Source organism: Oreochromis aureus, linkage group 18 (assembly GCF_013358895.1).
Source record: "Oreochromis aureus strain Israel breed Guangdong linkage group 18, ZZ_aureus, whole genome shotgun sequence".
In the NCBI taxonomy this organism is placed as follows: Eukaryota; Metazoa; Chordata; class Actinopteri; order Cichliformes; family Cichlidae; genus Oreochromis; species Oreochromis aureus.
Window position 1 is genome coordinate 12151048 of NC_052959.1, and position 22960 is coordinate 12174007.

A 22960-nucleotide genomic window follows, 5' to 3' on the forward strand; every position below is an offset into this window, starting at 1 on the left:
CACATCTTTCCAGCCGCGCCTTTTCCTGTCACGGCGGAACGGCTGTGCGTAAGGACGGCGGGTCAGCTGACAGCTATCAGAGGACCAGGAGGAAGGAGCGGAATTAGCGGGCGTGTGAACTGGGAACCTACTGGATCCTGACATAAGCTATCCGAGGCCGAACGGGGAGGCAAAAGACTGGTGGCGTTCTTGAGAGAACTAGGGTAAGGTCAAAAGACGAAAGGACTGCAGTTTTTTCGTTAATTAGGGTAACTGTAGTCCGGAAACCACTACGGAAAGCCGGTGAAACGGTTTCATTTGTGAGTGATGCTAACGTAGCAACATTAGCCGCCGCGGCGCTAGCTAACGTCAATCCATTAGCAGTAACTAGCCTGATAACGGAAAGGACTCGTTTTTTCCTTCAAATTAAAAGCAAGGAAGGGCGCCCTTGTAAATATCTCTTATTACGTTATATATTACCCAACACTGTTGAATAACCCGTGCTGTATTTTTACCTGGCTAACTCGTCTGTTGTCGATGATAGTTAATGGTTCTCTTTAAGGTCTCGTCAAATTGACTGGTTTTCTTTTGACCGGAAGTCCATTTAAAATTCTGCACGGCTCGACTCCGGTTCGCTGAATATCACCGCCAGCTAGCCCGCTATCGTGAGCTAAATTAGCTAGCTTATATCTCACTCGGTGTATTCTCCATCACTTCGATCTTAGTTGAAGGTCAAGCCTCTAACCACAGTCAAGCCACTTAATAATATTTAAGACAAAAAAAATGGTAGCTAACCTGCCGCGCGGTGGTCGAGGGAAAAAAATGAAAAATATGAAAAATGTATGAACGTTAGGAAATGGCCCGAGCGAGCAGACATCTTGACTTCGCCGATAAATGGGCGATTAAAACACTCGGCTTCTGTGCGAGGTTTATTCTGTCACGACTCGGCGGTGCTTTAACGAGGAGATATTTTCTCACTTGCGGGCTTATATCTGTGCGGTGGTTTTCCTCTGAATGCTGTTGTGTGTGTAAATTGTCTGGATTCTATCTTCGAGGAATGTCAGGCATGTCCTTCATCCTCTGTTTTCCAGAATCTTCATTCTTTAAGGAGAGCACCTTTCTGCAAGAATTAATCACCAAACGACAAAAACTGTCTTTAGAATATTTTTGATGATATTTTTTTTATTTTAGAATATAACCCGATTCGGACAACACATGCCAGTAAGACGACACTTTAGTTAGGCCATCAGATTTTTAGCTGGCTGTCTGGTGGCATCCGGCGTCAGATTGGTAGCTGCTAATCTCTCGTCAATAATCTTATTTACTTTAGAAGAAAACAGGGAACTGTCTGTGGTGAGAGTAGTTGCAGTGGTTTTTAGCCTGTACGGAGTAAATAATGTATGTATGTGTGCGTGTCTTACAGAAAAATGAGTCACCACAGTGGTGCAGCTGCAGGATGTATCCATCTGGCTTTAGTGTGTGTATGTGTGTGTGAGAGGGTGAGAAGGACAGAAAAAGCGGATGTGAGGGACAAATGGCTCTCTGTACTATTGCTTACTCCCTCACTTTTTTTTGCTGCTTTCACTTCTCTACTTCTCTTCCTCCTTTTCCTTCCCACATATCCTGTCTTCATTTCTGTCTTTTCTCAGGAGGGCTTTGGTTTCACCATGGCAGGTTGGGATTGAAGAGCAGCCACAATGATTGGAGGACTGTTCATCTACAACCACAAGGGGGAGGTCCTCATCTCCCGAGTTTACCGAGATGACATAGGGTATGTTCAGTTGGGAGAAACCCCGCTCTAATGTTCCCAGATTTTGAGAAACTCCAGATCACTGAGAAGGTCCTGATGCAGTGTGGGTGGAGAGGCTGCAGTTGATCCAGGATGAGAGAGGATTATGTCTCTTCTTGGCTAAGTTCACACGTGTCTTTCCTGTTGTTGACCAAATACAAACCTGCAACGGGATTAAATTTGGAGTAGTGTTACTGCCTCTGTGTAGTACAATTTTTAAAATAATCAAATGTGTACAAAAATATTTATTATGGACTTGGTTTATAAGTGACTAAATACAGACAGGAACAATTGAGGGGAAAAGTTATTCTTTTTCCATATTGTCTGAGGTAATGATTTGGTTCACTCAAGCTTATCCAACCACACCTTGTGTTTAAAAGATTAAGTGCATCTGAGTGAAAAGCTCTTCCAAATTGATTCAATGTTGACTCTTCCTTGAAGACACAAGTTATTAATTCTTACCATATGGCAGAAAGGCACAGAGAGGAAGCCTTCTTTTCCCTCCCCATAAAGATTGCTTAATATCCTGTAGACATTCATTTACTAGTCAGTGATAACATATTTTAACTTTAAAGTCTTCAATCAAACAGAAGGTTACTCACTGGTGTCAAGAAATATCTTAAACCAAATGCATAATGTCTGATGTATGCTGAACTGAAATGTTCATTGCTTATAACAATACATAAGGTCAGTTAAATCTCACACGTGTTTGGAAAACAAAAGCCATGAAGGAGTTCGTGCTGTAGGTTCCTTAACATTAATTAATTAATCCCAACACGGAGTCCCAATTTGAAATGTATTTTGCAAATTTTGTGGAAATCTGTTATACAGACATAAAGTGTGACTCTAGGCATATCAGATCAGATCTGTTACTGCTGCACAGCTCATTTGTGAGTTCATGTTCTCCTTCCTCAAACTTACTTTCTGTGATTTTACAGAGAGTAAGTTTGATTCTCACGTTTGGAGTGGAAGATATACACCAGCTTTTTTTTCTTTTTAAATGTTTTTTGTATGAGAAAGTCTTTACAAAGCAACTTTTATGTTATTGGAAGACCATAACTTATCCTAACACAGCAGTTTTAAGCCAGTTTTAAAGAGAAACCTTTGACAGTATACACACCACGTTGTAATAATGTCCATGAAGGTGTCAGGTTTCCTACGTGGTTTCAAATGTACCATGTAAGGGCTCCGCTTGGTGGCCAGAAGATTTGGCCACATCCCCTTTTTCTTCTTCTTCTTCTTCTCCATTTAAACACCCCAGATAATACTTGTAAAAGTTATGTCAGGCAGGAACAGTTGCCTCATCTCATATTTGTAACACAACAGGAGATGGTCTGCTTAAAATGTATTTTCACTGTCCTACTCTGTTTGGTTTCGGTAGCAATGCCTGGGTGATGCTCTTCATCCATCAGGCAGCATGCGGCACTTCGCTGGACAAATACACGCTCAGTTCTCACACCGGGCCACCTGGGATGACATATATTTTGTACTAGGGACTGTTTAATGTCTGGTGTGACTTGGTGAGTGCTTGTAGTATCATATTTAGCTCTACAGAGTTACACTGAGAAAGAGTCACCAATGTAAATAGCTAAATTTGCCTGTTAAATTCTGTGTATTCACATTCATTGACTGTTCTGAAGTCCAAGTAGGCTCTTTTCCAGAACTGAGAGACCAGGCCATTGTAGATTTACACAGTGAAGGTTGGCAAGCTGTAGAGGGACAAGTGTGTGAACTGATACACTTGTATTCTCCTGTTTTTGGGTCAAGAGATACATTTTTGGCCTTTTTTAACATTTAATCTATTTATTGAAGGCATGGTGACAAACACAGTTGGGGAGAAAACGGATTGAATAGTAAGCAGTGTGCTGCATTGCAGAACTGTTCAGTATGACCTGTTGCCTCGAAAAGCTGAGCCACTCAGACACCACTTAATGGTCTGAGTTGGCTACATGCAGTGTCATGCAGGGATCTGTATATTCAATCTGTGCTGTTTTTAGCAGGATTAGTAAAATAATAGTTTTTTTTTATTTTTCATGCTTGCTCCTTCCTTGTCAGCTGTAGCACAAACACAGCTGCTTGTTTTGCTTTCTGATACGCAGCGCTGCGTGTACTACAGAATGACAGTGAATAAGGAAAGGTAATGTCTTTGTATATTGTTTTCATATTAAGCTTACAGGGGGAAAAAGGCCAGAGAAAATTCTAATGTCATGTTCTTGCTTCCACATTTCGTCCTTTATCTTTGATGTTGAGCTCATCAGCATCAGTTGCTATTGGTGATCCTTACTGTTGCAGAATGCAGGGTAAACCAGACATGGTACTTTGCTCTGTATTGTTGTTTTGACAGCTACTTTATGATCTGAGTTTTTAGTTGAAGCTGTCATGCAACTTGATTTTCTTGAAATAACAATTCGGTAAAATACAGTGGCATAAATGCTGTTGTGTTGTACACTAGATTAAGGAGCAGCATAATACTGCTGACCTTTTCCCAACATATTCAGCTATAGTGATGGCATCATAATACCACCATGTTACTCACCCTGTCTACATGATGCACGAAAATGTCTCTTGTGCATTTTTGTCTCTCGTCTCCTTTTACTTCATTTGTGTCTCCTCTCTATCCTCTATCACCATTTTCCTCCATCTGTTCATCTTGGCCCCTGTAGGAATAGGTAAGAGATGCTCGAGCCTCTAAAGCATGACCTCTCCCTCTCATGGCCACCAATCAATGACCCCATGATCCCCTAAAGTGCATGCCCATTGACTCCACAGTCAGACTCCCGATACTTTCTCCAAGCATGAGTCACCCGTCATGCCATTACAGTGGTAAATAAACCACCATATACTGAAATATAACAGCAAATCAGTCATAGCCAAAGAACTTGGCCACTTCAGTGAATAGTCTTGCTCACAGTCAGTTCTGCTGATGCCTAAGCATGTAGTCTGAGCATGGGATATCATGGTTAGATGGTCCTCTGATCCTTTGCCCTAATTATTGTTTTTTCTTCCCTTCATATAAATTGAACAAATGATTTTAAATATTCTAATGGCACTTTTGTAGATGTTAATAATGATTTTTGTGTATAAATTTTAATAGATGGAATGATTTAAATCTGAAGCTGATCTAATAAGGTGGAACGTCTAGTTAACTGTGATATAGCTGCTGTTCAATACACTGATCTGGGTGAATTGACAGTTGATGTAATTGGAATTCGCTACATTTGAATTGCAAAAGTAGTCCTCCCCATTTTATTTCCTCAAACAGTGGATGGGGCATTTATGTACTTCAAATGCATAAGAAAGCAGAAATAAGGCTGACAAACACAGGCCTAACTCCCTCTGTTTGTTCAGTGCAACTGTCATGCTAAAATACAATGCATTGTTCTCATGTGTTCCTATTTGCCCCAGTAGTTATTACATTACACTGTGGTTATGGAAGTGAGTAGTGATTGGAGTTTCTGTACATGGTTGTTTTTGTCAAATAGTAGGCTATTGCTCTGAACACACGTATTTGTGTTAACACACAGATGATGATTAAACCTGCTACCCACTGCACTCATGCTGTCACAGCTTTGCTTATTAAACATGAAATAAGTCATGAGGCAAAATTAACATTAGCCAACAAACCTTTTTACTCTATTTTAGCATCTACATCAATAAGCTTTGCAGAATGTTTTATTCCTTAAGATTTTTTTGTTGTTGGTTTGTTTTGCTTTTTAAGTGAGACATTTGCTTGTATATGCAGCAGCAACAAGACAAGATTGTGTGTAGTTATCCATTTATTTTTACATGGCCTGTATTTGACAGGCAGCTCTTAACCGCAGCGCTGGGCATCATTAGAGTTCAGCTTTTTATTTGGGGATATGCAAATATACTCAAATTGAACCACCTTCATGCTGTTGTACAGTAGAAAAGTAGAACATCAGTGTTTGAAAAGGTTTCTCTGCAATGTTGCCCTTTTGGTTAGCAGATACTCTCTTATCTACTTATTTTGGGGTTTGTAAAGGTGGGAGATTGTGGCTGGAAAGGCCCTGAAGATGTTCCCGGGACAGTAGGATTTGTCAGTTCTTGTCAGAACTTGCTGCATCCCTTATACAGAGCACTGTCATCTATAAATCCATGTTAATCATGGTTGAGTTTCGGCAATAAGCTACAGTATACTTTGTGTAGAATGCAATTTAGATTATTTTGCTCTTTTTTTTTCTGCCTAAATAAAAAGACATTAAAATAAAGAAGATTGTGCAAGATTAGCTGTGTGATTTCGTTAGGTTTTTTTTGTGTGTTTCTATAAATTTGAGTTAATTATGACATTGTTGCATTGATGTCTCAGTTGTCTCTTCATGGTAATTATCCCACTTTACACAAAACAACACCAACTTAACATGCCCCCTTTCTGTTGGTTGAATGTGTTTGTGGTAACTGTTCCTCTATTCAATGAATATATATGTTCCTGAGGTATTAAGAAGTTGTTTGTTATGAGTCTGGGCAGAGCTTAACTTGTAGTTATACTGCAGGAGTACTTTCACATGATGTCACACTGTTGTAAACAATTATCTCAACTTCCTCTCCTCTTTCTGTCTTTCGTCCTTGCGTCCCAGGCGTAATGCTGTGGATGCGTTCCGCGTGAACGTGATCCACGCCAGGCAGCAGGTTAGATCGCCGGTAACCAATATCGCCCGCACCAGCTTCTTCCACGTGAAGCGTTCCAACATCTGGTTGGCAGCCGTCACCAAGCAAAATGTCAACGCCGCCATGGTGTTTGAGTTCCTTTACAAAATGTGTGACGTCATGACCGCCTACTTCGGCAAGATCAGCGAGGAGAACATCAAGAACAACTTTGTGCTCATCTATGAGCTGCTGGATGGTAGGTGATGATGAGTGCTCGTGTGAAAGATCAGTTAAATTTTCATAATATTTTTTTTTCTATTATGGTAGAGTGTAAATAGTTTTATTTGGGGAAAAGAGGCTCCCTGCTTTAGTCTGTTTACTATGTTTGTGTCCAGGTTAAAGTCAAGGCAGAGTCAACAGGTTGTGTTTGGCCCTACATGTCCTAGTTTTCCCCTCTTACCCAACAAGCTGTGTGTTTGTGTTTGTTCATACAGAGATCCTGGACTTTGGCTACCCCCAGAACTCAGAGACAGGGGCACTGAAGACCTTCATAACCCAGCAGGGCATTAAGGGACAGGTCAGTAATAGTGAATGCTCCCTCTCTGACAGAACAAGGGTACACTCTCCATTTCCCAGTTAAATATACTACAGCCTAAGAAAGTCTAATGTGTTTGGGACTGGGACTGGTAATAACAACATAAACCTAATTTATTCCAGTACCACTAGAAACTCCTGGAGCCTGTTCCTTAATGCTCAATCCTCCCAAGTGAGGCAAACTGTAACTGTCGGTGTCATAATGTGAAACACTGGAAATAAAAAAGTGCATATCCACTTGTCATGTAGGAAAAATAAATAGAGGGTTAGCAGTTAATCGGTGTCATGATACTGAAATAAAATGTATAAAATTAAACTTGCCTTAAAATGTAAATAATTTTCTTCTTTTTGTTTGTTTGTTTGTTTTGTTTTCCCTCAACTGCGACCTTTGGACACTTCAGCACCAGGTAACGCCACACTGAAAATGAATTTTATCCATGTGTAGATCCATGTTGATGATCTGAGCTGATGATCCCCTTTTGACTTTTGTTAGTAGTGATACATTTTCCCTCTCTGTTTCTCAGACAAAAGAGGAGCAGTCTCAGATCACCAGCCAGGTGACGGGGCAGATTGGCTGGCGTCGCGAGGGCATCAAGTATCGCCGCAATGAGCTCTTCCTGGACGTACTGGAAAGCGTTAACCTGCTTATGTCACCTCAAGGTGCGTTTATGTTGCCTTTAGGAAAAGTGACAATGAAAATAAAGTGTGCACTGTTTTTCTGTGAATTTATCATTCAAATCATGCAAATTCAAAATAATAAAGCAGATTTTTGTTTTTGTCTTCTTGTCTCGTATCCGACATTTTTTCCCAGCAGCAGTAGGTATTAACGTTTACAGTTGCAACTCATGGTAGAGATGATTATGGGTGTCTCAGTTACAAAGTTCCAAAACATGGGTCCTTATGTTTACAAAGATTACTCAGAAAACATGTTTAGACGTTTTACTGTTGTCTTGGAAATGCATGTGTTTGATTTTGAAAGTGATAAACTCTAAACTTGTGATAACACTACTTGTTTTCATACTTGAGACATAAATTTCTAAGTAAGAGTTTAATAATGAGTAGCATCAGATCCCATGTGACGTCTTTGCCTAACATAAGCATTTCCATACAGGGCAGGTCCTGAGTGCTCACGTGTCCGGCCGAGTCGTGATGAAGAGCTACCTGAGTGGAATGCCCGAGTGTAAATTTGGCATGAACGACAAGATCGTCATCGACAAGCAGGGCAAGGGAGGAGCTTCTGATGATGCAGGGAAGAGGTGAGTGATACGCATGTCATTGTCCAAGTTTTAAAAGGTCTAAGTTATGCTTGTGTCTGTGTTAATATTGTCTTGCTTGCAACGACACAGGGTTTACAATTTCTTTTTCATTTTTCTTTCCTTTGGATGCATCTCTTTCTTTCCCTCTCTTTCTTTTCTATGTGCTGTACCTCAGTGATTTAGGGGGAGGAAGGTACTGTACTGACAAGTGTCCTCACCCTCTGCCACCTCAACGCACACTTACACCAGCTCCCGTCTCATCTCAGCCCTTTAGCAAATTAAGAATTTGTACATCTCATGCACTGTTGCTCACCACACAGTCAATACAAACAAAACACATCTTTAATGTTTGAGTGTGCTGCCTGGTGGTTGCTTTCCCTCTTTTGGTAGAATTGTTTGTTTGTGTTTTTGCGCCCACACCTACCTGCTTGATATCTAATCCTTTACCCAAACACCTAACAGAGACTGTGATTTGTTTTAAATGCAGAATAATGACATTAACCTCAACCAGGTGCACATGTCTTGGTACTAAGCAGTTGTATCCCTTTGTGTACTCGTATGATAAACGTTAATTGAGGGAAAGTTGTAGTTTTTAGCTTTTGGAGACTGGGACATTGTACCTTTTTTGTTTTTCCTGTACTTTTTTTAGTAGAGCTGGGCGATATAGGTTTTTTTCATATCATGATGTGTTTTTTTCCATTTCAGGCGATAACGATATATATCACGATATAAGCCAAATAACTATATTTGTAAAATTTAAATGTGCCGTTGCTCACAAGTAAAATGTGAAATAATCAGCAGCTTGTTTTGATTTAAATATTTATTTCCCATAATAAGTTCAACAGGGTAGATGTACTTAAGGAACATGAGACTTCAGTTTCAGATAAATAAAGGCAAATATTGCAAACTACACAAAAAGCAGCCGCTAAAGCGTTTAAGTTTCAAAATAGAACAAACAAAACAGACTACTAAATTGTCAATTCCACTTAGAAACAAAATATTAATTCTAAAAATAAATCTTAGTTTGTTTTACAGAAGAACAGACAAAATTGACTAACTTCTGTCAATATCAAATAAACTGAGAACTAAAAGGAAATTCTCAATCGCTCCTTGTTGTATAGCTTAGCTTTTCAAACAGTTTTAACAATTACTTTAGTCTGACAAAAGCCGAATGACGAATTAGCGCTTTCAGTCAGAGATTGAGCATGCACCGCTTTATTGTATTTCCAGACTTGCTTTCGGCACAATTTACAGTGCGCTACTCTGTTTTTTGTCAGACTTGAAATAGCCGAAATACCTTCACACTAGGAACTTCTGTGGCCCTTCCGTTCGACAATCTCTCCGGCACTGGAACCATCATTGGTTTTTTTATTTCAGTAACCTTCGCTCATGCTCTCGGTTGATTTTTCTCTAGTCGGCAAACTCATTTCCTCCATTACCCAGGCGGCATGGCGGCTGGCTGCTTCCCAAACAAATAACACATGTGCGCCTTGGCACTTGTGCTGTACGTAACAAGTCACGTGACGTGACGCTGCGGCTGTGATTGGTTCGACTGCGCTACTTAATTTGGATTGGCTGTTCTTCTCTTTTTTAAGAGGACAAGAGAGATGAGGACAAGAGAGATGAGGCCTATCGCAATAGTTTAATTTTTCTATCGAGAAAAAGTTATTTCGCAATACATATCGTTATCGTTTTATCGCCCAGCTCTATTTTTTAGTAATAAACAGGTGGAGTATTCTTTAATCTCATGTGGTGTCTGATGTGTTTTCTTTCCTGGTAGTGGGAAGCAGTCCATAGCCATCGATGACTGCACCTTCCACCAGTGTGTGCGCCTCAGTAAGTTTGACTCTGAGCGTAGCATCAGCTTCATCCCCCCTGATGGAGAGTATGAGCTTATGAGGTCAGTAGATGAAAATTTTCTTTCTGTTTCAGCTTATTATTTATCGTGAAGTCATGAGAAATTGTTTGGCTCTAATGACATTAAAATCATCATTAATTGGCATGGATGAACACTGAAGACACTGACTATGCTTGTTTCTGCTTTACTAATTTACACCGTTTGTTCTCATGCCATTTCTTGCAGATATCGCACTACAAAGGACATCATCCTGCCGTTCCGAGTTATTCCTCTAGTCAGGGAGGTGGGCCGCACCAAACTGGAGGTGAAAGTGGTCATCAAGTCCAACTTCAAACCATCACTGCTGGCTCAGAAGATTGAGGTCCGCTGTTTTTCACGTTACTATCAACATGTAGCATTTTACTCAGAAATCCCAAGATGTTAAGAAAATAGGTTTTTCATTCTAAGAACTTAAGTCTGAGAAAATGTGCAGTTATGGGTCAAAGGTTTACCTGCTCTAATTATTTATTGTTTTATCGTCACTCCTCAGGTGCGTATCCCAACACCCCTCAACACCAGTGGTGTGCAGGTGATTTGTATGAAAGGAAAAGCCAAGTACAAGGCCAGTGAGAACGCCATTGTCTGGAAGTGAGTATCAACTTTGCTGCACATGGGAAAAGCAAATTTGCTTTTATGCTCTCTGAAAAATTGATGATTAACAACCTAATATCTTTTCTTTGTTTTCCTTCGGTTTTGGGGGGGGACTGAAAAATGCAATGTCTCACATCTTTCTCTGTGCTTGTTTAGGATCAAACGAATGGCTGGGATGAAGGAGTCTCAGATCAGTGCTGAGATTGAGCTTCTGCCGACCAACGATAAGAAGAAATGGGCCAGGCCTCCCATCTCTATGAACTTTGAGGTAAGAATGCTCATTGGAGTTGCACATGAGCCTTACTTCGCTGCCCGATTACTGATTTCTGAATGCTAAGTGGACCTTATTGTAGAGCTGCTAGCCATAAAAATGGACTCTGGATTAAATGCAAATCACATCCTGCTTACTATTTCCACATAAATACACTTCCTGTTGCAAGAACCTGCAACCTACACCTCCTTGCATGTTTTGGCACGTTTGTAACATTCCTCCCTTGTCCCTGCAGGTTCCTTTTGCGCCATCCGGCCTGAAGGTGCGCTACTTGAAGGTGTTTGAGTCCAAGCTCAACTACAGTGACCACGATGTCATCAAATGGGTGCGGTACATCGGTCGCTCTGGAATCTATGAAACCCGCTGCTAAAGTTGTACCCCCCCGCCAGGCAGCAGACTCACCACTTCCCCTCCCATCTATCCTGTTAAGATTTTTTTTTTTTTCCCCTCCTTTTCCTTCCTCTTCCTCCCTCAGCCCTTATCACTTCTCTCTCACCCCCTCCCACCTCTCCCTAACTAGGTGTTGAAGATTGAAATTTACATTGTCAAAGAAAAAAAAAGTAAATATGTTATAATGCACAGATATATGCAAAATGTGAACCATTGTATCGTATATATCTCGTTGTGATGAGTAAACATGAACCAGCCGGTGTCTGAAAGAAAAAGACGAGTGATGCAGGAGTGTCCAGGGGAGCAGACTAGAGGCTTGAAGGGTCCCCCCCCTCCCCCCCCCGTTGTGTTTATTCAGTGTTATTGTTCCACTATCTACTCTACACTTATTTAGAAGTCCCACATCTTCGAGTTATCCCTGCTAAGATGATTAGTAGCTGTTGTGGTTTAAAATGAATCCTGATGTAGTTCCTGTATACAAACGTCTCTCAGTAGAATCTACCCTTTTGAATGAATTGACTGATAGGTGATCCGTGTTTTCAGGAGTGCTCATTCGGATCTCAAAAGCAGGCAGAGCAGAAATGATGATGTGCAAGCAGTTTGTTTTTGATAGATTTCCCTGGTATTTTTCCACTTCTCCTCCCTCACTTTTTTTTTTTCTGGCATTCAGTCAGTGAAGTTAAACCATAAGGGAACATTCCAGACAGTTTTTAAGCTTGACCATCATCATGATAAGCAAGTCGTGACCCAAATTCACACCCAAATTTAACTTTGGCACACTTGGTTTTCTTTGGGATTCAAAGACGAGGCCCTAGACGTGTTTGCGGTGAGGTGAGGTCTCCCCCTGGCGTTTGCTTTGCACCTGTCTGCTTCATGTTTGTAGCCCTGGTGACCGTTCTGTCCAATTAAATCTGACTCTGTAACCAAACCCACCTGCTACGTGTGTGTTTTCATTTGATTGATGTTATTTTAGGCTGTCTGAATTCTATTGTACCAGTTTCCTTTTCTCATTGTTTGAAATAAGGATGGGCTTCTTTGTGGGAACAGCAGATTTTTTAAAATGCAGGTTAAATAAGCTGCCAAATAATGGAGTTAACATGGAAAATACTGAAAGACAAATGATGGCTCATGATCCAGAAATGCTTTGGCCAACAAGTTTAATACATTTTTCCTGCCTTGCTCTCTCTACACACAGGACATAAAACAAAATGACTCCAAACCGTAAAATAACACAATTAAAACACTTCCTGTTAAAACATTTACATGCCTCTTAGTAATAGTGGCTATTATTGGCTTGCCACTCGAGCCTCCACCACCTTGTAGGTGGATTTGCTCTTAATGAGAAGTTCACACTGATTTTTAATGGAAAAGATTCCAGGAGAATCAAAGCTAGGCTTCCCAAAAGTAGCTCAGCACCAAAGTCTAGGCTGGATTTCCTCAAGGAATAATTCAGGGTGAGTACTCAAGTCTTGTTCAGCAGTTTCCCTCAAGTTACAAGTAAGATTTCACCCACAACAACTCGTGCTTTTGGGAAACCAAGCCTAGAGCATATCAATTGACATCTGTCAACATTTATATTAGCGTCATCTTAACAGTATTGCATTACATCTTCAGATCACCTGTGATGTTTCAGTCACGGTTACAGAGGGGAGGGAAAAAAACAAACATGATTTATCCCCAAAGATACAGGACATAACACACACAGGCTGGACTTAAATATTTGAGCAAGTCACATTGCTTCAGTGCAGGAACAATGGCTCTGTTCATAAAAGGAAACCTTATCCCCATACTTTGTGCTCGTCTTCGGAAACAATCAGTTCAGGGAGGGAGGTAGCTACATAATTGTGGTGCACACAAGCCCAGGTCGGGAAGTGGAAGTCCTGTCTCAGGTTTTTATGATTTGCTGTGTTAGTGTGCTTCCCATTAGGAGGCTTTATTCAGTAAAGAAACCTGTTTTGTGCTTATGAATACTTATTTGTAAAGATGGCCAACCAGAATGTTATGTTTTTGGATACATGGAAACTTAATAGTTGATATAATCATTGCATGTGTATTTTACTTTTTCCACCGCTGCTAATGTTGATTCTCTGCTCAAAATGAAGCAGCACAGGTGAAAAAAAAAAAAAATCTACAAAAATAAGCATTTAAGTATCTACATCAACATCTAAACTGTTGCTGTTCCTCTGTTTACGCGCTGAAAGGCGTCTAGTCGCAAACTAGTCTTCCAAAGACCGATTTCCCGTCTGCAGACACAATTTAAAAGCAAATTTATTACTATGTGCATTAAAGTCATAGCTTACACCAGATCTGTCAACAGGTGGGAAATATTGACAGAACACGTTTCAAACATGCCAGTTTAAGAGCTTTCACACACGAACATGCGCATACACTGACGAACACAGGCCCAATGCAGGCAGGCAGGCACACACGCACACATTGGAAAAACGCTGCTGTTTAGTAGAACAAATGTACTCTTAGATTCAGCTCACACTGGATCTGGAGTTTCCTGGTTATTTTAAAAATGAGAAATAAAGAGCCAGGTCTTTGTTTTGTTAGTATGAGCATGCCCCGCTGCATGAGCAGGTCACGTAAAACTTCACTTAATTGACCTGCTCTGACAACCCGCAGCCCGAGATACCCAACAGTGTCTTCGTGATTCCTCGGCTAACCTTTCTGACACCAAATTTGGGAGTGGCGTTCCAACACAGTTGACAAAAGACCTGCAAACCCTCCCGCCAAAGCCATAAAGCCATGAGGGGGGGACCCACTCCTTATGCAATACAATGCTAACCTTAATAATACCGTGGTAGACGAGTGCACCGCGTGAAACATCTGTGACAGTGAGTGACTAAAAAAAAAAACAACGCAAACATCAAAGTGAAAGATAAATGAAACTTACCTGTAAAGAACTCAAGTGACTACAGGCATAACTTTAACTGATCCTTACACAGGAACAAAGAGGATCAAATTGGTTGTTTAAAAAATTAACAAAAAAAAAAAAAAAAACCAAAACCTGGCTGTTTTAACAACAGTGAAGTCCTAAAGGTCAAAGTAAAACCATAAAACAAAAACACATTTGAAGCAGGAGAATTCAATGAAATTCACGCTACTCGACAGCTCTGCTAAACTGGTAGCACTGACTGCGACCTGACGGCAGAGAGCGCGAACTAAGTCTAGTTCTCGTCGTCTTCGTCGTCGTCGTCCTCGCTGATGAGGTATCCGCGGGCCCCACTGTGATGGGGAGGCGAGGGGGGCGGGGAGGTCTTGGAGAAGAAGGGGAGACGGAAGGTGGGAGAGGGAGAGCGCTCCTCCCGGGTGGGGCTGCTGCTGGGGCTTTGTCTGGGGCTGATGGCCTGCAGCATGCGGCCACGTCCTTCTTTCAGCATGTGTTTCTGTGGAGGCGAGACAGAAACGGGAAAAGATGAGCTGATGATCAAATCAGCTGAATGCAGGAATGATGTGCTGTGCCGTCTGATTTTAAGTCAGTGTGACTTTTCTACATACAGCGGTAACAAAAACAATCACTACACATGGTCCAGGTGGTGGTTTCTGCCATTGAGGAAACTTGTTTGTAACAGTGCATCATTTTACCATGTTTGGGTCTCTTGCTTTTATAGCTCTTTTTGATTGAAGTTACATAATTTGACTTTCAGCTAAAGTTGTGTAAGAAAGGAAGGAAGTCAACTCTCAAAGTAAAGCTCTTTTTATGAGTCTCATTTCCTGACTGCTTTTCTCATTGTTACAAGTTTATATCTCTGCTTTAAAACACTAAGACTGCATTTAATTTCTACAGTACTATCATGCTACATATGGGAAGACATGTGTTTTGGGACTCCGACCTGATATCAGAACTATGAGCTGAAAACTTAGATTTAAAAGTCCCAGGCAAGATCTTGGCCGAGACAAGTGAAAATAAGTTTGGATCTTTGCCTGCCTGTGAGTTCAAACAATTGAAGAACAAAATTAAATGTTCTGATTTGTAGATCACACATATTATGCACAATGGAATTAACCGACTGAACTAATAACCTAAAATAAAGATAAAAGACATCTATGACTTAACAACCCCCTGGTAACCTCCAGTCGCTAAGGAAAAATGTGTATTCCCAACCAGTTGGCAACTGATATTGGTGATACAAAAGATGAGCCCTATTGATCATAGTATTCCCAGAGTATTTAAATAGATTTATTAAAATAGTGATGTTTTGTGTCCCTGTATTGAAACAATACCACGTCACTGTGAGCGGCTGGACAGCAGACACTTGCAACAGTTGCACATTTTCCCCTCACACTGGTGGTTACTACATTGTCAGTAACTGGTCTACAGTCCTGTGTGACTGAAGCCTACTAAGTCATGTTATTTTAGTCTTCACCATTTCTGTTGTGTTTATGTTTTGTTCATTTACACCGATAATACTCTCACCTCGCAGATGTGTGTATCACTCGCTATAAAGCCTTCCTTTCAACTGAAATAAGTCTCCCAGACATTTAACATTGCCAAAAAGCACGTTTCCAATCAAATTCCTCATTAAATAGTGTTTAAAGACCAAACAAAATCAGCATCCTCACCAAGGCTCCCTCAGGGCCAAACATCTGCAGGAAGTTTCCAATAAACTCCCTGGACTTCTCTTCCCATTTCTGAATGAGATCGATGCTCTTCTCCTCCACCTTCTGGACAAACTCCTTGCTCTTCTCCTCTACGTCACGCACCTTCTTCTTCACCTTGTCCACGCGCTCCTGGAGATGGTACTTCTTCTCCTGTTAAGGGTGAACGTGACAAAGGAGACAGGTTAACGAACACATCCGCTGTCTGTTTAACGAGCGGTTAGAGCAAAGCAAAGTTTCGTACATTGATGAAGCTGACGTTGAGCTCCTTGGCTGTGTACCCTCTCTGAAGGTTGCGCCTGACATACACGTCATAGTCACGGACTATGCGAGTGATGACGTCAGAGGTGGAGATGCCCTCTGTCCGCTGGGTGGGTGCAAACATACCTAAAGAAAGCAGAACAAGCTGTAGCAATAAGAGTTTCTGGACTTATCCAATTTGATCCTCGTTTTCTGCATACCACATTCCTAATCTCCATTATGCTGTTGCTCACCAGCTTCTTTAATGTGCTTGTAAACATCATCACTGCCCGCTGAGGAGTATGGGATGTCATCGTGGGCCACGAAGTCAATCTGGAGAGGTCATTACAAGCAACACAGATAAACACAGGAGATTCAGATCTACAAACTGTACAAAAATAAAACAAAATAAAACAAACAAAACAAAAAAAAAAAACAGTAGAGAAAAAGTTAGCACTATAAAAATGTCTACAGTCTAAGTTCTGAGTGAAGGGACTGAAAGTTTCTAGTTGTGGTTTTTAATTCTGTGTCATGTACTCACACGATGTTTTGCAAGAAACTCCGGCGTTAACGTCCAGGGGGCGTTTCGCACCACTTCATCCACATAGCGGCAATGTCTGATCGCATCATATCGCTCATCCTCATTCATCACTGTGAAGCCCTTGTACTTGTGAGTCAGGTCATCGCTGCACACTGACAGGAAATATTTAAAGTGAAGATTTAAAGTTGCTCCACAAAAGAAAGAGGCTTTGAAAAACTGATTTAAACAGAAGGGAAAGCCATAGAGACACAAAATACTCAAATACTTCAGCTGAGAGATTTACTGTGACTAAAGTTCAAGGAGCAACATGTAACAATCTCTGATTGCAGTGCCATTAAAAACACCACCACACTGTTTGTTCTTATTTTATTAGACAGTCGGGAACAGAATGTGACGTACGCTCACAGAGCATAAAAACGAAATGCTGAAAGAATATCCAGCTGTTCAACAACATCCAGCAGCTGACAACAGCAACACACACTCACGCTTACCTCCAACAATGAGATGTGTATTTGGGAAGAGGCATTTAGCCTGCATGAGGGCTCTGGCGTGACCTGAGTGGAAAAGATCAAAGATGCCATCTGCATAGACCCTCACAGGTCTTTCAGCTGGACGAACAGATGAGATAAGATATTAGGAGGTGGACAGAGAGAATCAAACAGTTCATTTTGACCACATGTGTGGATTTACTTAAGACTGTGGCACCAGAGAGACAATCAAAGTGTGAGAGATTTAAGCATTCAGACTCACGTGGTGTTCCCCTTTTGGCCTCTTCCATGCTGACTCTTTTGTAAGCTTTACTATCAGCTGGCTCTAGCTCATCTGCAAAGGGTGCAGGGTGCCTGAGCCCCTGAAAGAGACATTGGAGGAGAATGAGATGATATAAAGGATGAATTGTGCATTTTTGTTTTTTATTTAAATTAAATTCCTCACAAATATACTCATTATATCTAACCAGAAAACTGTCGTCATATCTTTAAAATGATGTAATTGCTCTTTCCTGGACTCTTACAGCATAAACTGATGTAGACATCAAGGGTGTTGTTCTTGTGGGTGAACGGATGACATTTCCTAAGCAAACATCAGCTGATATCTCACACTGCAGTATTATTGCTTAGGGCTCTTTGCATTGGTGTGCACTTTGTACAGCATTACACACAAAGATTAACAGCACCGTACGCTGCTGTTAAAGCACAAAGACTCACCACAGTACACCTGGGGATTTTCCCAAACCGTTCACCCTCCTCGGCCTCTCCATTGGAGCCATCTCTTCTTCTCTTTCTTGACAGCAGCAGTGTGCTGGAGCTTTGGGCCTCCATCTGGGTCAAAGGTCAAGACAAGTGCAATTTAAACACCCCACACTTCACATTCAACTCTTTTCCATGTCCTAGGTTAATTAGTAAAGCACACAAGCACACTTTATGTTACTGTAAATTTAGACAGCTGTCGTGTTATGACAGGTGATATATGCCGAGTCAACTTTGACCCAGAAACTGGGAGAACACAGTATGAACCACCATGACAGATTCTCACATCCATAGAGATACAGGTCAAGTGAAAATTAAGCAAACACCACCTGCTCCAACATACCATAGTTTATTCCTAACATAGGGCTGTATGAACTGTATACACAATATAATATGCATCAAGGACAGACTGTAAATTTAGACCAGCTGTAAACGTGCGTTATGATCTATCGGTGATATAAATCACAAAATGTAACATTTTCTGTAAAGTCAACTTTGACCGGGCAGAAACTGGGAAGTGTTTCCAGCTGGGCGTCGCACAGTAGTGAACCACCATGACAGATTTATTTCTGCGGGAAAAGCCTGTTCTAACATGAGTCTAAGGTTTATTTTTTAGCATCTGAGTAAATACTCTGCATCTTTCACGTGATTCATTTTGAAAAGTCAACAGGATCTTGAGTGAAAGGTTTATGTGGAAAAAAATTAGAGAACTTTAGGAAATTAATATAGCCAACAGTGACCATCACCTGTTCCAACATACGTAAAATGAAACGATAGACGTTTTTTATGGTTCCGATATATAAACATCGAACAGAACATTAACATTAACCCCATTCAGCCTTTACTTCTGATGCCTTGTGTGAGATCAAGTTAGCCTCACATGTGGGAACATTAAACCCAGTGTCAGCAGGTCACCACAAGTGGGCGTATTTTTATACTCTATGCTCATAGACGTCAGCTGACTTTGTGATACACATAAGAGCTTGCTGGATGCCTTTCCACAACTTAATGGCACAGCCTGAGATATTTGGAGGAAGCTATGAAGGAATACTTCTTGCACAGATGAATAATTGTGTAGGTAGGATTTCAGTCTGCTCAGCAGTAACCACATGTGCACTAGACTGCATGAAGTGGTGTAGCTAATACTTTAAAGAGCTGATGCTTTTCACAATTTATCACTGAACTTTTTTCTTAAATATGTAATAATTATGTAAAGAATGCCCATGATAACATCCCCTCATGAGACTTCGGGCAGCTTATCTTATCAAACCAACAAGCTCACATTGTAAAAGTTATTAAACTTGCTTACTTTAAAAAATGATTAACGAGTAATCCATAGCCAAAATGACAACCGAATATGTGTATGTTCATTAATCAACCATGCAGAAGAGAACAAATATGGGAAGGTCTCGTGTTTGTATCCTGTCTGCTGTGTATCTATACCCTGGTAAAGCAGGAGAGTCTTTAAGTTTTAACGTCACATGACATTTACCTTCACGAAGACGTTACAACCACCCTGACAGTCACAATATAGAAAAAAGTCAAGTCTATAATATGAGGCTGCTGGTGTTATGGGTGGAAGCTCTGTCTCATTCCACACATTCCATCAAACCACACGTCATTAAAGTGGATATTCACTTTTTATAGCTAACCATGGCACTTCCTTAAAGGAGACATACTCAGATATCCAGCTCCATATTATTATTCAACTAGAGTAGATGTGCAATGTTTATAGTTTAGGATAATCCCAATTTATCCTTTTACTGAACACTAGTTCTGTCTTAAACAAGTTTTTATCTGTTCTCCCTTTATGACCACTTTTATGTCAGATTCATCTAACAAATTTATGCAAACAACACCAATAATTAAAAAACTTGATGCCTTATTGCATATATTTATTTCTCCTGTCATATTTCACACACTGTTCGGAGTACATATTGTGTTTTCGCTGTTTTGTTTTTATAGTTGTGTGTACTTTTCTTTTCATTTTGATAGTGATCTATTTTGCTGGGTCAGACAAAGCACTATGAACAAACACTATGAACACTATGAGCAACTATGTTTTCGGAAAGTGATACATGAATAAAGTTCAACATTGATTGTTATTGTCAGTTGTTAATGCTCTCCAGATTTGAGAGCATTAACAACTGACCTAATTATCTGAAACTTTTGCAATAAGTTAAGAAGAGATGTGAAAGCAAAAGAAAAGGTTTCCTTTAACTTGCGATTAGGTCATAATAGCCCCCGGCTGGAAATCTGCTGCTGTGTCAGTTATGAAACTGTGACTCAGTACAATGAGTGAAGGACATGGCAGCTCAACGTTCCTGGTGGTGACAGCTACCTGATCCAACACTGGGCACTTGCACAAACGCCCCCCTCCTGCCAGCAGCTGAACACTGGGACTGAGAAGCCCTACAGAGCTCCCACACACTGACAGAGAAGATTTAGATGAAGAGCGCATGTCATCATCACTGAAACTGACTGCTATAATAAGAAAGCAACAAAGAGGCCAGTGCCAAGCACTGTGTGAATAAGTGCTTTGCAAATGAGGTACACGATAAAACCTGTAAAATGATTAAATAACACAATGCTTCTCAGCAAATCCAAGAAAACAATTTAATGTATTAAACTTGTAGTGATTACCAGTGTTTCAACCTTAACCTATAAGTTTAGCCTTCCAGCCTTTTATTTATTTAAACTTTATTCAAATTGTATTTTATTGCTTTGTCCAGCACTTTGATCAGTGGTTGCTGTTTTTGTAACTGCTTTATAAATACTTGGCTAGGCTAGTACAGAATAATCTTTATTTTATTTTAAGTTCTCAAAGCAAAAAGAGACTTTTCGATATCTTTTTTAAGCCAACTATCAGGCCAAAACCTGCATATCTTCCAGAAACACGTCAAAATCTCCCAAATGAGACACTGACTGCGGCATTGTTCCACAAATGACTCAAATGATTAATCATTGATTACAGGAAGTTACCTGTTCAGTTTCGGGTCACATCTAAGAATAGTAACTGTGTGGACATCCAACGCTGTCTTCGGTCGTACTCTAAGGTTTAAACACAGAAGCTATTTGGCCCCTGACGGTCCTCCGACCACACTTTGAACACCACACAGCATTTAACACAATGTTCCCAATGTCTAGTATCCCTGGGAAGTTATAATGCTGTTCAGTAAGGCTGCAGACACATGCAAAGTTGACACAGAGAGTGCAACAGGCATCTAACCTCAACTATTGACAGGAGGGACACCAACAGCTGACAGAGGGCTTGGTGATACTAGTTGTGAAGTACTGCCTGTGCCGACTTTTTCGCCTCTCACTGAAATTCCCAACCTCACTAGGCTAAAAATCTCGGCTCGTAACATTAGCTAACGTCAGGTATCTGTTTGAAGTTTCTGCTTGCTTACCTTTCGCTGTTTTTTCGGAATGCTGCCTTGCACGAGTGGGCGGCTTGCTACCCTCGCAGTGCCAGCAGGCTAGCTGGCTGAAAACAAGAAAGCTAGCTAACGCTGCTAGCCACCCTCAGTTGCTAGTAGGCAATCTACCTTTTAAAGTTGGCCGCTTATTCGCTAACTTTAGCCGTTAGCTCGCTAGTTCGCTAGCACAAGTGACAACGGTAAAGATGAACAATCCTGTGCGTCCAACGTCCCAGTATTTTCTGTGTCGCTGTCAAAATACCGCATCAACCAGAAGGACAGACAAATTCTCAGCAGTGACAGCCTGTACTACAAGGCTGACAGGTCAACAACACAGGAACTACAAAACTTGGACATCCTTAAAGGAACTGGTACAACAACGGGCGCTTCCGTGACTGTACTCGACTGCCACCTACTGGAATTCTTCTTCTACTTCTTCTTCTTCTGATGTTTTCCAGCAGCTGGCATCGTTTTACGTTGCATCACTCCTTCTATATCTTTAGTTTGTCATTGTCCTTTCGTTCTAAGTCGTCCTAATAAGAAGATCCCTTTCAATAAATAACATTGTCCTTCTCTCTGTTGTGTCCCACACATAAGCATAATGTGTAACCCTAAACTTTGCACATCTCTTATCAGCTCTTTTGCTTCGTAGAACTTCTTGCACAAGATTAAGACATTCCACAGTTTCTCTTTCCTGATTACAACAACCAGTAGGATGCTTTCCAGCAGTAAAAAATGTTCAGTTTAAATGACTGTGTCCTGTTCTCAGCCTACGAGCGATCACTTGTTCTTTCCGATTAGAGTTCCTGCTTCTTATCTCTCCCACCTCCTTCTGTAAATTCAGCTATTTATCTACACATCTCTCCAATGACTTTGACAGTTTGATAGGAATATCTGTGTTTTTTTGCTATTCACAAATTAGCAGGCGAACATTTTATTCTTTGTTTTGTGGTCTGTGATCTGCACTGTCATACTACCCTGGTTATATTCTTACACAATTTCCTATTTATCCTCTTACTCAAGTAAATAAAGCATTGTCACAGTATAAAACCTTCCCAGTAGGATATGTTACCATGATGAGTCACAATGACCAGTACATTACACAACACAGACATCACTGATGTTATCTTTAGAACTCTGCTTTTTATTCTCTAACACTATACATTTATTCTTACATCATGTTGATATGCTTAATTATCAAGACTGTTGTTGGCATGTGACTAATGTGGTAGTGACTGTCTGGATCTATGCAGGGCATACTGTAACTATGACAGTCTAATCAGCTTAGATATTCACTGAATGACTATAGAAAGGCTTAAAAGATCTGTGTACTGAACACAGTCCTATTCTGGTAAGTAATTCATAACCACCACTGAACAGTATTTTTTTAGCTCTATGTGGGCTGAGTAAAGGTGACTGTGGGGGGGTCATCGGTGCAAGATTTTTTATTTTATTCAACGGTTTCAAATTTCTTCCTGCATCAGAAAATTTGGTAATGATTACAGTCAAGTTGGCGTCAAAGTACGAAAGATATGG

General features: G+C 40.7%; 2 protein-coding genes across 3 annotated transcripts; one reads left to right on the forward strand and one right to left on the reverse strand.

Annotated features, from left to right (window-relative positions):
- Window positions 1-47: 47 nt before the first annotated feature.
- LOC116316304 (AP-2 complex subunit mu-A) lies at window positions 48-12304 on the forward strand. Of its 2 annotated transcripts, XM_031734856.2 has the most exons (13): window positions 48-203; window positions 1629-1750; window positions 6364-6629; window positions 6868-6950; window positions 7369-7374; window positions 7492-7627; window positions 8079-8223; window positions 8399-8416; window positions 10004-10123; window positions 10307-10442; window positions 10611-10708; window positions 10868-10979; window positions 11218-12304. In XM_031734856.2, exons 2-13 carry the CDS (start codon window positions 1677-1679, stop codon window positions 11350-11352), a joined length of 1329 nt encoding a protein of 442 aa, XP_031590716.1. In that variant the 5' UTR covers window positions 48-203; window positions 1629-1676; the 3' UTR covers window positions 11353-12304. The 2 variants fall into 2 exon arrangements, with proteins under 2 accessions (XP_031590716.1, XP_031590724.1); XM_031734864.2 differs by lacking the exon at window positions 8399-8416.
- Window positions 12305-13622: 1318 nt separating this feature from the next.
- Window positions 13623-21816, reverse strand: pcyt1aa (phosphate cytidylyltransferase 1, choline, alpha a). Its single transcript, XM_031734844.2, has 9 exons — window positions 21416-21816; window positions 17964-18077; window positions 17509-17608; window positions 17250-17366; window positions 16759-16910; window positions 16472-16550; window positions 16222-16364; window positions 15942-16130; window positions 13623-14764 (listed from the first exon to the last, which is right to left on the reverse strand). Exons 2-9 carry the CDS (start codon window positions 18075-18077, stop codon window positions 14546-14548), a joined length of 1113 nt encoding a protein of 370 aa, XP_031590704.2. The 5' UTR covers window positions 21416-21816; the 3' UTR covers window positions 13623-14545.
- Between the last annotated feature and the right edge of the window lie 1144 nt (window positions 21817-22960).